The sequence below is a fragment of the Ctenopharyngodon idella genome, chromosome 18 (assembly GCF_019924925.1).
Source record: "Ctenopharyngodon idella isolate HZGC_01 chromosome 18, HZGC01, whole genome shotgun sequence".
Taxonomy (NCBI): domain Eukaryota; kingdom Metazoa; phylum Chordata; class Actinopteri; order Cypriniformes; family Xenocyprididae; genus Ctenopharyngodon; species Ctenopharyngodon idella.
Genome location: NC_067237.1, coordinates 30,488,938 through 30,508,084, shown reverse-complemented (window position 1 = coordinate 30,508,084; position 19,147 = coordinate 30,488,938). Strand labels below are relative to the sequence as shown.

At 36.3% G+C, this 19,147-nt stretch overlaps 1 protein-coding gene across 1 annotated transcript in view; it reads left to right on the top strand.

The window, feature by feature from the left end:
* The window catches only part of ptprq (protein tyrosine phosphatase receptor type Q), a 61,367-nt gene that overhangs the window by 24,489 nt on the left and 17,731 nt on the right, over positions 1-19,147 (top strand). The window contains exons 18-33 of the mRNA XM_051871078.1: positions 973-1,172; positions 1,300-1,540; positions 1,942-2,070; positions 2,288-2,434; positions 7,791-7,951; positions 8,042-8,453; positions 9,127-9,288; positions 9,375-9,554; positions 10,445-10,552; positions 10,640-10,921; positions 12,405-12,686; positions 13,174-13,294; positions 13,384-13,538; positions 14,423-14,568; positions 16,576-16,717; positions 18,779-19,090. Coding sequence (XP_051727038.1) covers positions 973-1,172; positions 1,300-1,540; positions 1,942-2,070; positions 2,288-2,434; positions 7,791-7,951; positions 8,042-8,453; positions 9,127-9,288; positions 9,375-9,554; positions 10,445-10,552; positions 10,640-10,921; positions 12,405-12,686; positions 13,174-13,294; positions 13,384-13,538; positions 14,423-14,568; positions 16,576-16,717; positions 18,779-19,090 — 3,180 coding nt within the window. The remainder of the gene's footprint in view (positions 1-972; positions 1,173-1,299; positions 1,541-1,941; positions 2,071-2,287; positions 2,435-7,790; positions 7,952-8,041; positions 8,454-9,126; positions 9,289-9,374; positions 9,555-10,444; positions 10,553-10,639; positions 10,922-12,404; positions 12,687-13,173; positions 13,295-13,383; positions 13,539-14,422; positions 14,569-16,575; positions 16,718-18,778; positions 19,091-19,147) is intronic.

The following is a 19,147-nucleotide window of genomic DNA, read 5'->3' as shown; positions in this document are numbered from 1 at the left end:
TATGTCTATCTGGTGTTTATAACATGCTTTAAGACAAACCATGTGCAAATTCATAAGTCAACACCATTGCTGAATATTTTCTCTTTAAAACTGCAGTGATCTAAAGACAGTTTCAAACCCGCGGTTTGAAATCGCTGGTGTTTCTGACGTCAACCAATCACGTCAACGTGCCTGCGGGCTTTACCATATCATTAACTGATCGTGCAAGGGAGTCTCAAAAGAAGGTTATCCCGGTATATTTTTCTGTTGATATGAAAAATCGGGTAAATTTGGCAATATGACGGGTGTATGATGCATATTACGATTTTATAATGAACTATATGCCTTTCTCCACTGACGTTCTGAGTTGTTCAAAGCGTTTCTGAGGATACTGATTGATAGAAGGCAGCTGTCTGACTTGTGAACGCGAGCATGGTTTGTGTAACATTAGCAACACATTATTAGCTGTTTGATAATGTAGTCAAGCAAAATGCTAATCATATTAATTACTGTTATGTGTATGACATTGTAAAAAGCGATACCATTGTGCAGCGTTTACCTCAGTGAGTTGACCGAGTGGATCTTGTCTGAGCTCGTGCGAGTGAGTGGAAGCGGAGCTAATTATCATATTCATAGATCTGTGTATATTAAATAAGGCAAGGGTGTAGATTTACATTCAAGCTATTTTAAGGCATTAAGTTTTGTTTTTTTTCACAGGAAAAAATGTTTAAATATGTATTTTGGTTATCAAAGATGAGTTTTAAGGGATAAAATTTAAAAAATGTACTGACCCCAAACTGAACAATAGTTTATATATTAGCATGATTTTGCTGCCTAGTGTTTGATGTCTAATAGTGATGGTTAAGTGGCCAGTTCACTAGGTTGTTTTGAACAAATGTGTAGAATTCATTCTATTTGAACATATTTTCATTCTGCTTGTTTACAGTTTGTGTATACCTATGTTTTAAACTATGTGTTTTTGTTCAATCTCAGCCCCTGGTCTGGTGTCAAACCTCACAGCGTTTGCTGATGATCACGCATCGGTGTTAGTGACATGGTTTCTCCCTGTACGCATTAATGGCCTTATCACTAAGTTCGCAGTGAAAGTCAAACATGCTCGAACAGGCCAGATTGTCCGCACACTGGAGCTCAAAGCAGAGGACATCATGAACGGAGCTCTGCCTCACTGCAACGTACGTCTTTTACTTGCATTAATATTTATTTGAAGTGATACAAGACAACTGAACCAAATTCAAACCACCTTATTCATTGATCTACCAATCTTTTACAATTAGTTTTGGATGTTTATGTGTCTCCTAGGATGCAGCAGACATCTTATCTCGTGGAACTCCAAGCCCATCCGAGTCTTCCCAGTTAACTTCTGCTGTGTTGCCCACGGTTACGCTCTCAGCTGTACCTCCTGCCTCCATCTGGAGTGTTCCAATCAGTGTAAAGATTGATGAGCTCCGCCCCTACACACCTTATGTGTTTGAAGTCTCCGCCTTCACTAGTGATGGGGAGGGACAGATTGCCAGCACTATGGTCCGCATGCCGGAGGCTGGTATGCTATCAATCACACTTAATTCATATATACATATATATATATATATATATATATATATATATATATATATATATATATATATATATATAAAATATAAATGCTTTTATTCAGCACTGATGCATTAAATTGATCTAAAGTGACAGTAAATGCATTTATATTGTTATAAAAAAGTTCTATTTCAAATAAATGCTGTTCTTTCTATTCAACAAAGAATCCTGAAAAATTGTTTATATAATAATATGTGAAATTATGGCAATTTCTGACATTACAGAATTTAAATTGTGTTATAAGTTCTATTTTATGTTGTCTTGATCAAATAATCACAATTTCTACAATAATACATAACCTCAAGTTTCTGTAACAAATCATAAATATAAAAACAAAAATGTGTGTTGCAGCCCCTGAAGACCCGCCGCAAAATGTACTTTTAAGAAACATCACTTCTAAATCTTTGTCTCTAATTTGGGACCCACCAAAGATCACCACAGGACGATTCAGTTACATCATCCAGCTCCACAGCTCTGAAGGTAACACCCCATGGCCATCAAAACAAATGTCTTTACCATTAATACTGTACTATCAGACAGACACCACACTGTGGCAGGACAAGCCCTTAATCTAAACCAGTGAGAATCTAAAGCAGGATGACCTTGCGTTTAGCACACAGGCTCCAGAATACTTAATTCAAAGCACATCCTCTCATCATTTGTATGTTAATGTAGTGCATGTATATGTGTATTTCAGGGCTTATTAGTGAGAACAGCACAATCGATCAAGCGTTTATTTACACTGGACTGACTCCATACACACAATACTACATCCATGTGATGGCCAAATCAGCAGGGGCCACAGGACCGGCAGCAGTGGTCAACATTACAACACTGGCAGAAGGTGAAAACACACAGACATGTTTACTACCTAAATGAGGGCTTACTAGGACATCAGACTTATAGTGTTTAGGATTTGCCTAGAGAACATTTTTGCTTTTTTAAGTAAAAAAGAGATTAATTTCATGTTTAATTTTGTTTTCCAGTTGAGTATGTGCCCATATTTTCCCAAAGGGAGGTTTTATCAGATTTAGTCAACTTTTGAAGATAAATTTGTTTCTGTACTTTAGATAGCTAAACATGAAACCTGTGAAATGTTATTTGCACCCTTACTGATTTTGTCTTTCATTGGTTTTTACTTGTGACAGTTGATGTTTTAAACCTTTAGTGATTATATAATATTATATAAGGGGAACCTGAGTGAACAAAGTATAGGTATACCTTTACTGTTTTTTTTTTTTCAATAAAGACTGTCAAATAATAGTTACCTTAAACGAAACCCACATTCCCTGTGTGAAAATATTACTTGAGTAATGATTTTAAATTGTAATAACATTTCTCAATATGGGTGTAACGATATTCAAACCGAACCGAAAAAACACGATACACCACCCACGGTACGAACCGTGATACTCTCATGGCGTACCGAACGCGCCCCGCCCCCTGCTGCCCCGCCTAGCCCTGGCCCATTGGATCTACACGACAAATACAGTGTTGTAGCCTAACCACCATTAATTGCAATAAGCTCTGCGTTTTGTTACTTTCAATAAGAAACAAAGGGGTCATCTTTCAAATTCTGTCCATTTAATCACGAAATTCACAAAAAAAAAAAAAAATGCCGTTTTGACGCTCTTTAATATGGCATGACAAATCGTGTGACAGATCACTGTACAGGCGGCTCAGCACGGAGCGCAATCATCTTTTCTTCTTTAATACAAAATAAACATGAATGAACATCTGAAGGTATGTTGAAAGATACAGTACAACTTACTGAAATGTATAATATCTTGTGTAATCGCTCAATCAATGTTTCAACGGCAGAAAGATGTCAATAAAACAGCTTGTAAACAACACTGTTATGTAGCATTTACAACTTGTTAGTTTATCAGACAAATTAACTCTTTCGCTAAATATATGCACTGTATTAGCCTATATATTCATTAGGTTATATTTTATGTAACTTTTACTTAAAGGTGGAATATGTAAAAAAGTGTAAAAAATTGTCCTCTAGAGGTCGCTAGAGGCCTATTCAAAACAAAGGTGTAGCTTGATGTTTGAGCGCGGAATCTTGGGACATGTGGTCTTCTCCTCAACGGACGGTGCAAAAGAATAGGGATAGGACTCGGGAGGAAATCATGTTCATGAATGCGATTATTAATGTTACTGTAGTATGAAGCAGAGCAGGTCCGAGTGTTGTGGGAGCTGAACGAGGCCGCTGGAGCGATTGCGCAACACACGCCTCACGAGCAGCGGAACTTTTATTATGCCACAGTCGCCGGCGCCGCTTCCGCTTTTCCGGTCATGAGAATGAGGTAACGCAGATCTGTTTATCATATTAGATACATTTGTGTTGAAAATTATGTTATAATGTTACTCTGTGCGTTCGCTCGGTGGCTGCTGTGAGACACTTGTTTGAAACACACTGCAGTAAGCGAGATCGATCTTGAATATCATATTAAATGCTGGATGGCTTGTGTTGATAAATGGCATGCGATTCATTTTAAAACGTATTGTATGATGGAGAAAATTCTGTATTACTGTTACTAAAAATAAAGCTGCATCTGATTATGCTATGTTAGCTACTTCACAAATAGTGTTTTTCTCTGAGGCATGGTAAAGCATGGTACTTGCAAAAAAATCAAGAAAACATTGATTTAAACAATAAGACTAAACGTGTTGAGCTATATAACAATAATTAGTTTTCTGTCTATAAATATATCAAAACAGTTGTTGCCTTGTCTATTAAAAAGTGTAATATATTAAAGCGTCTTTGGTGTTTCCATGGTTACTATAAAATAAAACCGGAAACCGAGGCAGACCGAGGGTTAATGCGGGTATGACGCAATTGACAGGTCCAATTGACTCCTCACACGTCCCGGAGCCTTGGTTAAAATTGCAATTTTCACACGATTTACAAATAGTTGGAAACATTTGGGATATTGTAAGTACTCAAGTGAACAAAATATATAACACTGGCTTAGTGGTATTTAGATATTTTACTGCAAAAATATTACGTATTGCACCTTTAACTAGTGACGTCTTGATTATTTCATGCATGTTTAAATAAATCTGTCATGAAAATGAGCCACTGTGTAAATGATTATATTTCAACAATGAATTGGAGTAAAGTCATAATCTTATAATTAGATTTAGAAGTTATTTCAAAAACTGCTTTATGTGCAGTTTACAAGTTTGCATTAAATTTGTTGTTGATTATAATATCTAAAAATAAATAGCAACTGAATTTAGGCTAATAGCTTGGGCTTTGAACCTTTATTATTATACAGTAGTAATGTGCAACTAAGTGCTCCCTATTTAGTTTATGGAAAAAATTTGTTTAGTTTTCTCCCCCTGCTGTACCGAACTGTACCGAACCGTGACTTCAAAACCGTCAGTTTTGTGTATTGTTACACCCCTAAATATTACTGATTTTACTGCATTTTTGATCAAATAAATGCAGCCTTAGTCAGCATAAGAGGCTTCTTTTAAAAACAATGAAAAAATCTTACCAACCCCAAACATTTCAGTGGTGACCAAAATTAAGTCTATGTAATACCTAGCTGAACCACATTTAGTTGTACTGAGTGCAACTTAAAGAAGCATTAAATCACTTTATATACCGCTGAAATGGAATTGCATTTTCTTACTGCATGACCCAGCTACACTTTAGTTGTGATTCATGGATGAATTGCCACAAATTCTAAATTAATGTATTTTCCACTACAGTGGAGAATTAATGGTTCATTCAGTTGTGACATTCAGGTTGACATCACATGACCTCCACTGTGATTGATTGTTGGTGTCATGTTTTCTCAAACTGTGTTAGTGTATGCTTGATGGAGACATACTGGGAGCCATGTTGGCCACAGCAATTCCATTTTTGACTCATCTGTATGGAGAACATAATCTCTAAGGTTCAGGGAATATGTACGTGTTTGCGATTTCTGAAAGTGTTCTGTAGGTGTTCAGGGTCAAAATAAATAAGAGTTATAAATGAGGTTTATATTTAGCTGGTCTGGTTGTAATTAAGTCTGTCTGTAATCAGCTATCTCTAATTATAACTTTAATTGGGTTAATTTAGCTGGAGGAAATGACTTTTTCATACAGAGCCAGTTGGTGCTGCATAACTGAATGCTCATTAAATGCATGGAAAAACAAGAAAGGTTATTTGTTGTTCACTTAGGGTTGCTTTTATCTAAAATTAGATTTTGGTTGAAGGCCTCAAAGCATCCAATGCCGAAAATGTGTGATAAATAAAAGGCTGCATTTTTCTCAGCACTGAATTTGCCACTTTGGGATTATAAGGTTCTATCTGCATTCTGAGCAGTTTTGAGATATTGAGCTTCAAAGATTTTGCATTCCATACTCCTTTGTGAATAGACCCTTTTTGTTTTCTAAAAAAAAGTCGAAAAATGTACAAAACTTAAAAAAAATAAATAAATAAATAAAAAAAAAACATTATGTAAATAAGTTGTCACAGAACAAGAATATGTGAATAACTCAATTTTGACAAAAATGTCAGATATAACCTTATAATTCTAAGGTGACGAATTGTACAAATGGGAAAATGTGGCAGTAAAGACATTTATAATGTTACAAAAGATTTTTATTTTAAGTAAATGCTGTTCTCTTGAACGTTCTATTATTCATCAAGGAATCTTGAAAAAAAAAATATCACGGTTTCCACAAAAAATATGATGCAGCAGAGCTGTTTTCAACATTGTTAATAATAAGAAATGTTTCTTGAGCATCAAATCAGCATATTAGAATGATTTCTGAAGAATCATGTGACATTGAAGACTGGAGTAATGATGCTGAAAATTCAGCTTTGCATCGCAGGAATGAATTACATTTGAAAATATATTCAAATAGAAAACAATTATTTTAAAATGTAAAAATTTTCAAAATATAAATGCAGCTTTGTTGAGCATCAGAGACTTCTTTCAAAAACATTTGAAATCTTTTTAACAGTAGTGTTTTTACATACAGCACATATTTTTTTGTTTTAAAAGTGGTGTTAAATATCTCGCTATACATTTCACAGAAGTACATTCACATTAGATCACAAAATCCAATCTTGGCTTTGATCTGGATAAAATCATCAGTTTGTGTTGTTCAAAACTTTTTAGTAAAATTCGGATAGTAAAATTACCTTTGATCCAAAAAAATCTGGATTATTCTGATCCCATCAGAAGGGTGGATTTCAGGAACAAAAATGTAATAAAACTTAAAAACTGGTCAGAAAATATAACATTTTTATCATTTAATATACATACACACATATTTTTTTATTTTGCTCTTGATTAGAGTAATATATTAGAAGTAGACATTAGACTACATATTTAGCCTTTCGGTAACCTACTGTAAAGTCAAAAAGAAATTTTGGTGCCATAAAATAATCACCAAACAGCTGTAAATATCAAACAAAAATATTATATTTAATTCAAAGTGTTTTTTTTTTTTTTTTTTTCATCACTGTTTGTAAACTACATTGGCACAATCATAAGAGATGAGTTCTTTGCGAGTGAATGCAAAGTTTCTCGGGTGAACGCTAAGTGGAACTTTTCTGAGAGAACACAAAAGCATTGAAATGTTTTTTGTTTTGTTTTGTTGTTTTTTTCCCCCCGTCTCTATTCTTTCTACCACCATGTCCTTTTAGAGGCTCCGTAGAGCACTAGTAATCCAGATTTGGTAATCTGAAATGGTGTGTATCTGGATCAGGGTGATCCAATCCAATTTTGCTTTGAAAAACCAGCACAAAAGTAAAATGGATTACCTGATCCTGGGTAGCAAAACATGGGATTTCCAAATCCAGATCATTCTGATCCAGATTAAACTTTTTGAACAACTGGGCCTAGAACTGACCATTTAAATGAATTTAATTCAATATTTATACACATTTTATAAATTGTATTTATAATATTTTTATTAAAATAATGAAATATAAAAGTTTCAATAACTGAATGTTCTTCAGGGTTAACACTTTTTACTATAAATAATAAATTTACATGACTTTTGTAGTCGTGTGTTTTTTTTTTTTTTTTTTTTTTTTTTGTTCTCAATTTTATTTTAAAGCTTTTTTTTTTTTTTTATCATTTTACATCATCTTGCAACTCCCAACTATGCTGAGGACCCTTGGTTAAGTGTATGGCAAGGTTTGTTAACAACTGTATGTGTGTGTGCATTGATTTCCATGTCAGCCCCGAGTGCCGTGTCTCATCTGACAGCTGAGGCTGTGGACTCCACGTCAGTTCGTCTGTCCTGGAGATCCCCGAGCCAACCGAACGGCTTGATAACCCACTATCGGATTCTAGCACTGTACCGTAGTACTCTTGTACAGGACATCACCCTAAGAGGACAGGTAAAAGACAATAAATACACAAGCATGCACACACTCACTGTAAATCTTTGTTTATGATTTAGCTTCACTGATTATATGTTTTTGTTACAGAACGCTGTGTCTCAACCACTTCGTCGCAATGCAAGGTCACTTGACATCCCCACAGCATCTACGTTCACCCTCACCTCATATGGAACATTTCTCACTTTGGGTCGCAGTTTTACCAACACTGACACGGAGCTGCCCTCTGACCTTCCTCTGACTCCAAGCACTCCCCACACGTCTCCACCCTGGCTCACAGTCACCCACGATAGAACCGATGCATCTGTTCAGGCTGAGACTGAGGCCGTAACCGAGGACCCTTTGACTGAACTTTCAGCTCTTACTCTAGGCACTGACCAACCGCCGCTGGATAACTTAAGCCCCTCCCAGCCCCGTCGCTTCACTAGGGCGGTGGCCACAGACTACACCCAGCAGCAGACAAACCTCCCAACAAGAGATGTCACTACCATTGGAATAGAAGGTAAATAACTCCTCCCCCTGACTCCACCCACTATAGACTCACTCACGTTTAAATTTGTTTGTTTTATTTAGAATTTTGAACTTCATGTGTGTTTTAGGGTTAACGGAAAAATTACTGGATAATGTCCTGGTAATTTTCTGCCAGTACATTATCTATTTTTTTACAGTTTTTTTTTTTTTTTACAGTGTTTTTTATGTTTTGTTACCTTAAACCCCCAAAATGTCAGGTGGTGCAACTGTCCGAACAAATGAACAGATGAGAAAACTATTTAAAATGGTGTCTTAATAATAAAAAATTTAAAACTAAAGACTAAGGCATCATTTTAATTTGAAACCTTTCAAAAACACAAATTTTATGAATATCAGTAATTTTAAAGCTGATGATATAATTGAAAAACTTTTGTCCACCATATACTTCTTCATTGATTTAATTGGTTCATTTCAGTTTTAGTAATTTATTAATCATTATTAATTCATTTAATTAATTAATAATTATATAACTATTGTTATATAAATGTGACTCCTTGCTGAAGACTTTTTAAAATCAAAATGGAGAAAATGAATGGGAAATTAAATCATTGGTGCTAAAAAGTTGGGCAGTCATTGTTGCGCTCTGTTACTTGTGCTTTCTGTTTTCTGATTGGTTGTGCCTGTGTGCTGTGTTTGATTGACAGTCCTACCAGCCATTGAGGAGGCAGCAGACCTGTCCTCTAATCAGCTCATGTATGTGGTTAGAAGACTGAGCCCTTTCACAGAGTACACATTTAGCGTGTCGGCAAAAAACATTATTGGAGAAGGACCTTCCACACAAGTTACAGTGAAAACAACTGAACAGGGTAAAATACCTTCAGACCTCTGAGTAGAATTACAGTAGTTATATTATACTACCACTGTATAAAGTAACCCCAGTGTTTTCCCACAGTGCCAAGCTCTGTTCAGAATGTGTCCTATCAGAATCTTACCTCCACCTCTATCCGTGTTAACTGGGAGCCGCCCCTCAACCCCAACGGCAAGATAACGCACTATGCTGTGTATGCACAAAATCTCCTTACAAACCATAAATTACGACAGATGACAAACACCACTACTGCAGTGCTCACAGGTAAAACTCTAACACACACACTACCTCTCAAATGTTTGGTGTCAGTAAGATTTTTTTATTTTATTTTGAAATAAATGAATACTTTTCTTCAGCCAGGACAGATTAAATAAATCAAAAGTGACAACAAAGACATTTATCATATTACAAAATATTTCAAATTAAAAAATGGACTCATCACAAAATCCTGAAAAAATGTATCACAGTTTCCACAAAAATATTAAGCAGCACAAACATTTTCAACATTGACAATGATAATGTTTCTTGTAGCATATCAGCATATTAGAATGATTTCTGAAGGATCATGTGACACTGAAGACTGGAGTAATGATGCTGAAAATTCAGCTTTGCATCACAGGAATAAATTACATTCTAAAATACTGTATATTCAAATGGAAAACATTAGAAATTATAATAATATTTCCCAATATATACCTGTTTTTAGTGTATTTTGGTCAAATAAATGCAGCCTTGGTGAGAAAAAGAGACTTCTTTCAAAAACATTTTAAAAATCTATCGACCCCAAACTTTTGAACAGTTCTAACATAAAACAGACAGATTTAAAAAAATAAATAAATAAATAAATAAATAGGATAAAAAGATGACCCCAAAAAGGATTTGGGTATTTTTCTCGGAAACCTGTGTGAACTTGAGAACTGATTTTATACATCCACTAAAAATCACCAAAATATAAAACATTCAGTAAAAATGCTAAAAAAAAAAAAAAAAAAAGGGTGAATTTCTGACAAAAGCTCTTGGATTTGTTGGCAAATGCATCCTGCTTTGGTATTTTATATCTAATGTAATGACATTCAGACATTTCTAAGTGTGACCCAAGTGTTTAAATAGTTTTTGAGGCCACTGTATGAAACTATTTATGATCATATCCACAGGTCTAGACAAGCACAGCAGTTATAAGATGCGTGTGGCGGCATCTACAGCCGTGGGGGAAAGCCCTCTGACCGATGAAGACTACATCTTTGTTGTGACACTAGAGGATGGTATTGAGCCAATTATTTTTCATATACATGCAGAAGTATTCTTACACTCATGTGAGATCTCTCAGTATTCCTCTGTCTGTCTTTTAGAGCCAGATTCACCTCCACGGGATCTGGTCGTAGTAAAAACCACCTCCTCCACAGCTACTCTCTCCTGGTCTCCTCCAGAGAAGCCCAACGGCATCATCCACCTGTATGAGGTCTCCTACACCAACGGCACATACAGCAACACAATCAACAGCACATTACTCAGTGTCACACTGCGCTACCTGAAGCCGTACACACACTACAATGTGACTGTCCGTGCGTTTACGCTGCATGGACACGGGAACCAGATTTCTGATACTCTACAGATGTTGTCAGGGGAGGATGGTGAGTCATTGCGTGTGTTCATATTTAATTGAAAAACTAGAAAAAACATGAAACTTTAATTTCATCTTGAAATCCCACACTCTTTCCCCTTCAAAAGGTTCCTACAATTAAGGGTAATTCACACATACAGCGATTAAATCTTAAAGGGATAATTGAATCACCCTCAAGCCATCATAGGTGTATATGAATATCTTCTTTCAGACGAACACAATCAGAGTTATATTAAAAATTATCTGGCTTTATAATGGTAATGAATGGGGCTCGAGATTTTGAAGCCCAAAAAAGTGCATCCATCCATCATAAAAGTAATCCACACGGCTCCAGGGGGTTAATAAAGGCCTCCTGAAGCGAAGCGGTGGGTTTTTGTAAGAAAAATATCCATATTTATAACTTCATAAACTATAATAACTGGTTTCCGGCAACTGCCGTACGTGAGTCTAGTTCCGGCGAAAGAGTGGTCTCTTACCCGACGTATAATGTAGGATGTAGGAGTGGCGTAAGCTTAGGTCAGTGTAAATGCCTCTCACGGTTCAAACAAATAGGGCTGGGCAACAAACTCAAGCTCCTCTTCTCTTACATCGAAATCCTCGTTTTAGACTTCTAAATCGTGACCAGTTTTTGTTTTGCTCTATCCTCTGCACTTCCGTGTTCATCAATACATCATACGTTGGATCAGAGGTCACTCTTCCGCCGGAACTAGACTCATGTACGGCCATTGCTGGAAGCCGGTTATTATAGTTTAAAAAGTTTTAAATTGGTCGACCCCATTCCTCGTCCTCTTTCCCATCATTTTCTATCGCTTGCCATTTCCCCTTCTTCTCCCTATAGTTTCCTATCATCTTTATACTGTTCATAGCGTTAATAAAAATGTGAAAATCACCTAAAACAGTCCAAATCAGGGGCCATTGCCTAGTGCAGGGGTGTCCAATCCTGCTCCTGGAGGGCCACTGTCCTGCAGTGTTTAGCTTCAACCCCAATTAAACACAATTAAACCAGCTAATCAAGGTCTGACTAGACATATAGGAACTTCCAGGCAGGTGTGTTGAGGCAAGTTGGAGCCAAACTCTGCAGGACAGTGGCCCTCCATGACCGGGTTTGGACACCCCTGGCCTAGTGGTTAGTACATTAGCTCCAGCATGTTGAGGTATGGTGCTCATATTTCCTTTTCTTCACTATTTTGTGCCCATACTGTTAAATAAAGTGCTCAAAAATGCCCATTTCACATTGAAGCTGTGGCATATTGGTTACGAAACATGTTTCAGTCATGTTGAGCTGCATATATGGGAAATGCAGGTTCCAATCTCATTCCCTCTCTACTGTCTCCAAAATAACTTTAGTAAACAAAAAGGCCCATTTGCAAGAGGTTCTATTGAATATCAACAATTCGCAGGCTGAATGATATTTCAGACACAATATGGCCCGATAATTTATTTATCTGTTGTATAATATTTGCACTAATGTGCTGTTTGATTGTTTGTTGCAGTGCCTGGCAGCCCACCTTACGATTTGACCTACGAGAGCATCGGATCCAGCGAGGTGAACGTGTCGTGGGTGCCCCCGCTTCTCGCAAACGGCATCATTCTTTTCTACAACGTGGAATACTGGAACGCCACACACAGTCTGAACCAAACCACACATGTGCCTTATGTTGTCCTGTCCAACCTGCGAAAGTATGCGCGCTACCGCATCATCGTGCAGGCTGCCACACAGGTCGGCATGGGCAACTACACGAGCGAGATCCTGAACGTCACCACACTGGAAGACGGTGAGTGTTTGTTTTTAATGAATAGACCCTGTTGTCTTTAATTAAACTATTCTTCCTTTTTAGTGTCAGTTATCAAGGTGAATATGTCTGGATCTGGTGAAAGATGCAGAGTATCAGGGTCACACATAAACATTTCTCCTTTTTACAGCTTTCCGGTGGTCTGCACGCAGGAAATGGGAGTGTTTTATTGTATTTAACTGTTTTTATTTCCCCCAAAGGACATTTCTGACAGCACTCTTGGAGTGTTATGGATGAATCTTTAAAGCATGTTTAATCTTTTTACCTCAGGAGGCGGAGGAGCTTACAGAACAATGTTTTTGTTTGTTTTTCTGGTTGGTTGGATGTTCCATTATCAGTTGTCAGGATGGACACATGTGGCATGGGAGACATTCTCTTACATTTACTAACACCAATCACTATCATGTTTGAGAGTAAAGTCCTTTTCCGCAGTTTTCGGTCTATAATAGCTGTTTTTCCTCAACGGCAGTACCCAGTTCCCCTCCAAAATTCCTAATTGCCAGGAAATTGTCAGATACTGAGGTAGAGTTGTCCTGGAAACCTCCCGAGGAGGCCAACTCTGAAATTTTATTCTACATAGTGAGAGTGTGGTAAGTGAAGATTATTTAAAATCAGTTTTTACCATAGACCAGACTGTAGTCATACTAGATTGAAACTTACATGTGTGTTTGTTTATTAGGAATCTGAGCTCTGAGTTTGTTGCCAATGTGACGGGAACATCAGTGGTGGTCAGTGTGGAGGGGCTGGGCCAGTATAATGCCTCCGTCAGCAGCTGGACTCGACTCGGAGATGGAGGGATACTGATTTACATCACGTTCAGTACCGTAGAATCAGGTGAACACAAACACGTTCTGTTCCAAACAACCTAGACAACACTTTTAGATATCATAATCATATTTCTAATGTGAAAACTGTTCTAAACAAAAATATGCTGCCTTGTAAGGCCTCATATACCTAATTTTGCTCAAAATTTAAGGCAGCATCACAAGTATCATAGAATGAACTGTGAAAAAAAATTGGAGATGAGGGAAATATCAGATTTAAATGAAAAGGTTTGGAGTCAGTAAGATTTATTTATTTATTTATTTATTTTTGTCAAGAAATTAACACTTTTAATCAGCAAGGATGTATTAAACTGGTTAGATCTGACAGTAAAGATTTTTATGTTGTCACAAAATATTTCTTTTTCAAATAAATGCTGTTCTTTTAAACGTTCTATTTGTCAAAGAATCCTTAAATGTATCACGCTTTCCACAAAAAAATATTAAGCAGCATTGATAATAAGAATAGATATTGATAATGATTACTGAAAATTCAGCTTTACCATCACAGGAATAAATTACATTTTAAAATATATTCAAACAGAAAACAGTTATTTTAAATAGTGATCAGATGATCAAATAAATGCAGCCTTGGTGAGCGTAAGAGACTTCTTTCAAAAACATTTAAAAATCTTACCGACCCCAAACCTTTGAATGGTACTGTATATTCTGTTTGGTACTAAAAAATATTGATAGAAAATAGAGGAATATTTAACTTGTTTCAGGACATGTCAATTCAGTCACTTGTAAGGTTTAGTTTCAGTGAGAATGCTGCTCTAGTCTAGAAGATTGCTAGAGAGTGAGGCAGTTCACTAGGTTTTGAAAAAGATCCACAATATCATGAAACCTCAATGCCCTCATATTCATAATGGTGCTTTTTTTTTTTCTTTGTTGCAGCCCCATCTGACCCTCCACAGAATGTATTATACACACTGCTTACGACCACTACAGTGCATCTCAGCTGGAGTCCTCCAAATGAACCCAACGGCATCATCCAATACTACACTATCTACTACACAGATAATTATACAGAGTATACAAAGGTATATGCACTCACACAGATGCGTACTGATCTTTTTGGAGACACTAAACACTGTCATATCCAGGGGCACCTTGATAATGTGACAAGCTATTTTAAAATATACTAAAATAGGAAACATTTATTTTAAATTATAATATTATAATGTTATTTCAAAATATTGCTGTTTTCGCTGTATTTTTGATCAAATAAAGCAGCCTTGGTGAACATAAGATGTTTCTTTCAAAAATATTAGTAAAACAGCCCCAAACTTTACACTATATGTCATTCACTACACCACTGTATTAAATGAGATTTAACTGTAGGCGGAGCTCCCCAGTGCTACAGGCCGCCAGAATTTCAAATAGGATTTACAGTATATTAATAAATAGAAAGTTCAAAAGAACAGCATTTATTTGGAATAGAAGTCTTTTGTCTTTACTTTCACTTTTGATCAATTTATTGCGTCCTTGCTGAATAAGTATTTATTCATCGTTCATGGAACTTTTTTTCTAAAAAACGTTTTGGTTGGACGTCTTTTAAATGTTACTACTTGTTTCAGAATGTTCAGAAAACATTCAAAAGCAACATTCAAAAATTTTAATGTACTTAAAAATCTTACTGAAAGTTGTCGTGCAGCTTTTTTACTTTCAATGTGGACAGAAAAAGTATTTGTCACTGGAAACTTGTCGCACCTGGTTAGCACACAGTGTATTCTAACCACAATATGCTGTAGATATAAATTGTTTTAGATATGAGTTTAGACATTGTTTACTTCTAAGATTGTTTTTCTTGTGTTTATCACAAGATACAGAACATTTGCAAGGTTTTACCATAATGAAGTAGCTTGACCTGTTAAAATAACATTAAAAACATTAATATATTAATTATGATAATCATCAATACAAACCCAGCTAACAAAAATATGTTCTAAGAACATTTTGCCAATGTTCAAATTAAAGAGGACCTATTATGCCCTTTTTTACAAGATGCAATATAAGTGTCCCCAGAATGTGTCTGTGAAGTGTTGGCTCAAAATACCCCACAGATCATTTATTAAACCAGGTTGTAAATGCCCATTTTTGAGTGGAAAGAAAATATGCTGTTTTCGTGCATGTATCTTTAAATGCAAATGAGCTGCTGCTCCCCACCCCGCTTTCCAGAAGAGGGTGGAGCCTGTACAACTTGTGCCTCGGATACTCTTCCAAAAACTAAAACATCTGTTTGGTTTTGATTATCATCTTTATCGCGGTCACGCTCACGTGACATTGCAGTTCTTCAATACAAGGTTATGTCAAAAACACATCAAGTTCACATAAACACAGTGGGTTATGTCTGTGAACGTAAACAGCAAGTAATGAAATCGCATGTGTGTATTAGATCTGTGTATTAAAGTGAAAACAGCATAATATACAGTAACTACTGCTATATATGCTGTTAATATGAATCAAACAACAAAAGAAAAACAGAAAATCACTCACTGCTCTTGACTGAATAACTTTTATTTACAGGCGGGGTCTATGCTAATAGGGCAGAGTCCATCAGTAGTCATGGGCGGGGCATGTGCAATGTGACGTCACATTGCATAGAAACTGCAAAGGCTTATTCTAAGACACTGCTTATGATTTATGGGGATTAAAAAAAAGAGTGGGTGGATTTTTACCATTATAGGGTGGTTGTGTACACACTGCCAACAGACATTTGTGTTCAAACACCATGTAAAAGTGAATTTTGCATAATAGGTCCCCTTTAAGTTATGAAAACTTTTATTTTTAATGTTCTCTGAAATGTTTTTTTTTCTTGGTTATGCGAATGTTAAGAAAACATTCCATTTTATCATTTTGCAAACATGGCGGTTTGCAAACATACCTTCACTTGTACCATGAAACCACCACAGTACATTCTGTAAGGGATTTAATCTCCATAAGAATAGCTAGATCAATTCAAAATCTCATAAACACATTTTACCCTCACAATGAAATGCTGATGCAGTCATGCAGTGAATGAGCAGGTTCTCTTTCTCTCACTGTAGATGGTTCCGGGTTCAGAGCAGTGGCTGGTGTTGTCTGATCTGATGGCAGGACAGGAGTACAGTGTATGGATGAGTTCCAGCACTTCTGTTGGTGATGGGGGAGTGTTCAGTCCCCGTCTAAACTTCACCACATTAGAGGACGGTCAGTCTCCTCACACACTCAAGGGAGAATCTCAGCTCTGCACCACTTTTCCAACTGATTACGCTCCAAAAAAATCACACTGAAACTCTGACACATACACAGCACATATTCAGCACGTCTTGTGAAAGGAGACAACTTCCTCCAAGCTGCAAACTTGGGATTGTTGAGCCCTCATCGCGAGTCTGAGTGTGTCTGATCTCAAGCCTTTTATTTGATGGTCTCCAGACTATCCCAGCTTGCATTTCCTCTCACAGGATTTGTTGAAAATAAAAAATAGCACGTTGCTGTTAGTGTTTTTTCTGCAGTGGCAAGTTTCTGGGTACATTATGTAACATGTTTTATATTTGTCTTCAAGAATATTGTAAATGTGTCGATCTGAAACATCATAAAACTTCTTGTTTAAAAGCTATTAGAGACTTTTTTTTTTTTTTTTTTTGCTTCTCAGATGTTAGTCCAGAGAAAAAGAGCCCAGTAATTTCAAGAGATTTCAACAATGTCTCAATATGTGCTCAGATTTGCCAAAATCTACAATATGAACTCAAACATTCTCATCAAATTTTCCAATTTTTAGCAAATAATAAGAGTTACTATATACATATATAATAATTTTATAGCTGTATAAAATTACTCTATGACAACAGTTGTCTATTTTATAGCCTGTAATTAGAAGAAACATCTGAGTTAATACTTAACTAAGAAACTTAACTGAGAACTCCATTAGGTATCCTAAACTAAGAAAGAGCAACATTTGAGCACTAAAATGTTCCCCTGCGATGCATAGCAAGAGAATATGTTGACCTAATTTCAATATCTATATGTCAAGGTTTTGTGTACAAATCATAATAAACAGTTTTTGTGTGATTTTGGGAAAAATGGTGCAGAGGTGACCTTTTGAAATATAAAGGTTTTCTCCCCTGGTGTCTGAGATTTTGAAAGTGTTCTATATAAATAAATAATGCCATGGTCCTGTTTGGTTCTTTGTGAGTGATTGTGTCTGATTGGTTTGCAGTTACTGGAGAATCACCCAGCTTCAGCAGCTCAGTGCAGCCCAATATCTCGGACACAGAACGTGCTCCAAAAGGATTTTCCTAGTAACACTGTCTTTCTCTGATTCTTTCTTCTTTCCTTTATCTGCGATCTTGTACTTTGACTCTGAATTTTGCAGATGCAGCGCTGGAGTTTATTTACCATTTTTAATTTCCACAGACTTACAGATGTGTGTAATGTGAATGCTGAAAATTATGTGTATTTGTGTGTTGTATTTGTGCTTATGAACAATATGAATATTTTAATCTCTGGGTTTAAGATACGAGATTTATTTTTTGCTTTAATCATTATAATGTTGAGTGATTTGATGTTGCAGTGTGCCATTTATTCCTTATATATAGAAATACATTTCTATATTTCTATATATGTAAATGAGTTTATTAACTGTGATGTCTGTTTATATTAAATTGATCACTTACAAAATTAATTTATTTAGTAATTTATTAATTATTATTGTTTTTTATTTTTATTTTTGTGCTTTGTGACACTATTTTCTTGACAATTAAGCACATTCTCATCCCCAAAATTCTCATTACTGCAATGCAAAAATCACCCTTAAATCATTAAATTAATCAATGAAATACTATTTTACAAATGAACATTACTGTTTAAATACAAATTTAATTATGTATCATTGTTTTTGCAGTAGTGAGATTTTTTTTTTTTTTTTTTTTACATTTCAGTAAGCTACTGAGATTTGGAGAGAAAAATGTGTTTAATTGCCATGATGATGAGTGTAACAGAGAAAAACCTCTTAACGGTCCATTAACAGGCTCAATTTTCTTTATGTAAAATGCCATTTTTGAAATATGTCCTGATATTGGCAGATTTGAACCCTAATTTTGTCACAAAGACATGTTTCACTTTAGATTGGGGAACAAATCCTCATTCCATTTCTTGGTTACACATCTTTTATTTAGACCGCAATGATTTGTTCCCAGTTCTAAAGTGTAACTGTTGGCCATTCATCACATATATTAATTGTATTTCTTCCACTCCCTCCCCCTGCTGCAGTGCCGAGTGGTCCGGTCCACAACCTCACCGCTACCATCTATAGCTCTACGGCTGTAGTGATCAGCTGGGACCCCCCTCTGGAGCCCAACGGCAAAGTCTTCTACCAGCTGAGCTTGCAAGAGGCGGGAACGACCCACCCGTCCATCAACCGCACAGTCAACATCACCATCTCCAAGACAACCACAGACAACATCTACCTCTTCACCAAGCTCAGAAAGTATTTTCCCTACATCATAAAAGTCACCCCAGCAACCAGTGCGGGATCAGCTGTAAACCACACTGCAACCCACCACCTTCGAACAGATGAAGACGGTGCTCATCACTTCCTGTATTTTACATGCACATGTATATAAAGCATGAGGATTCGTA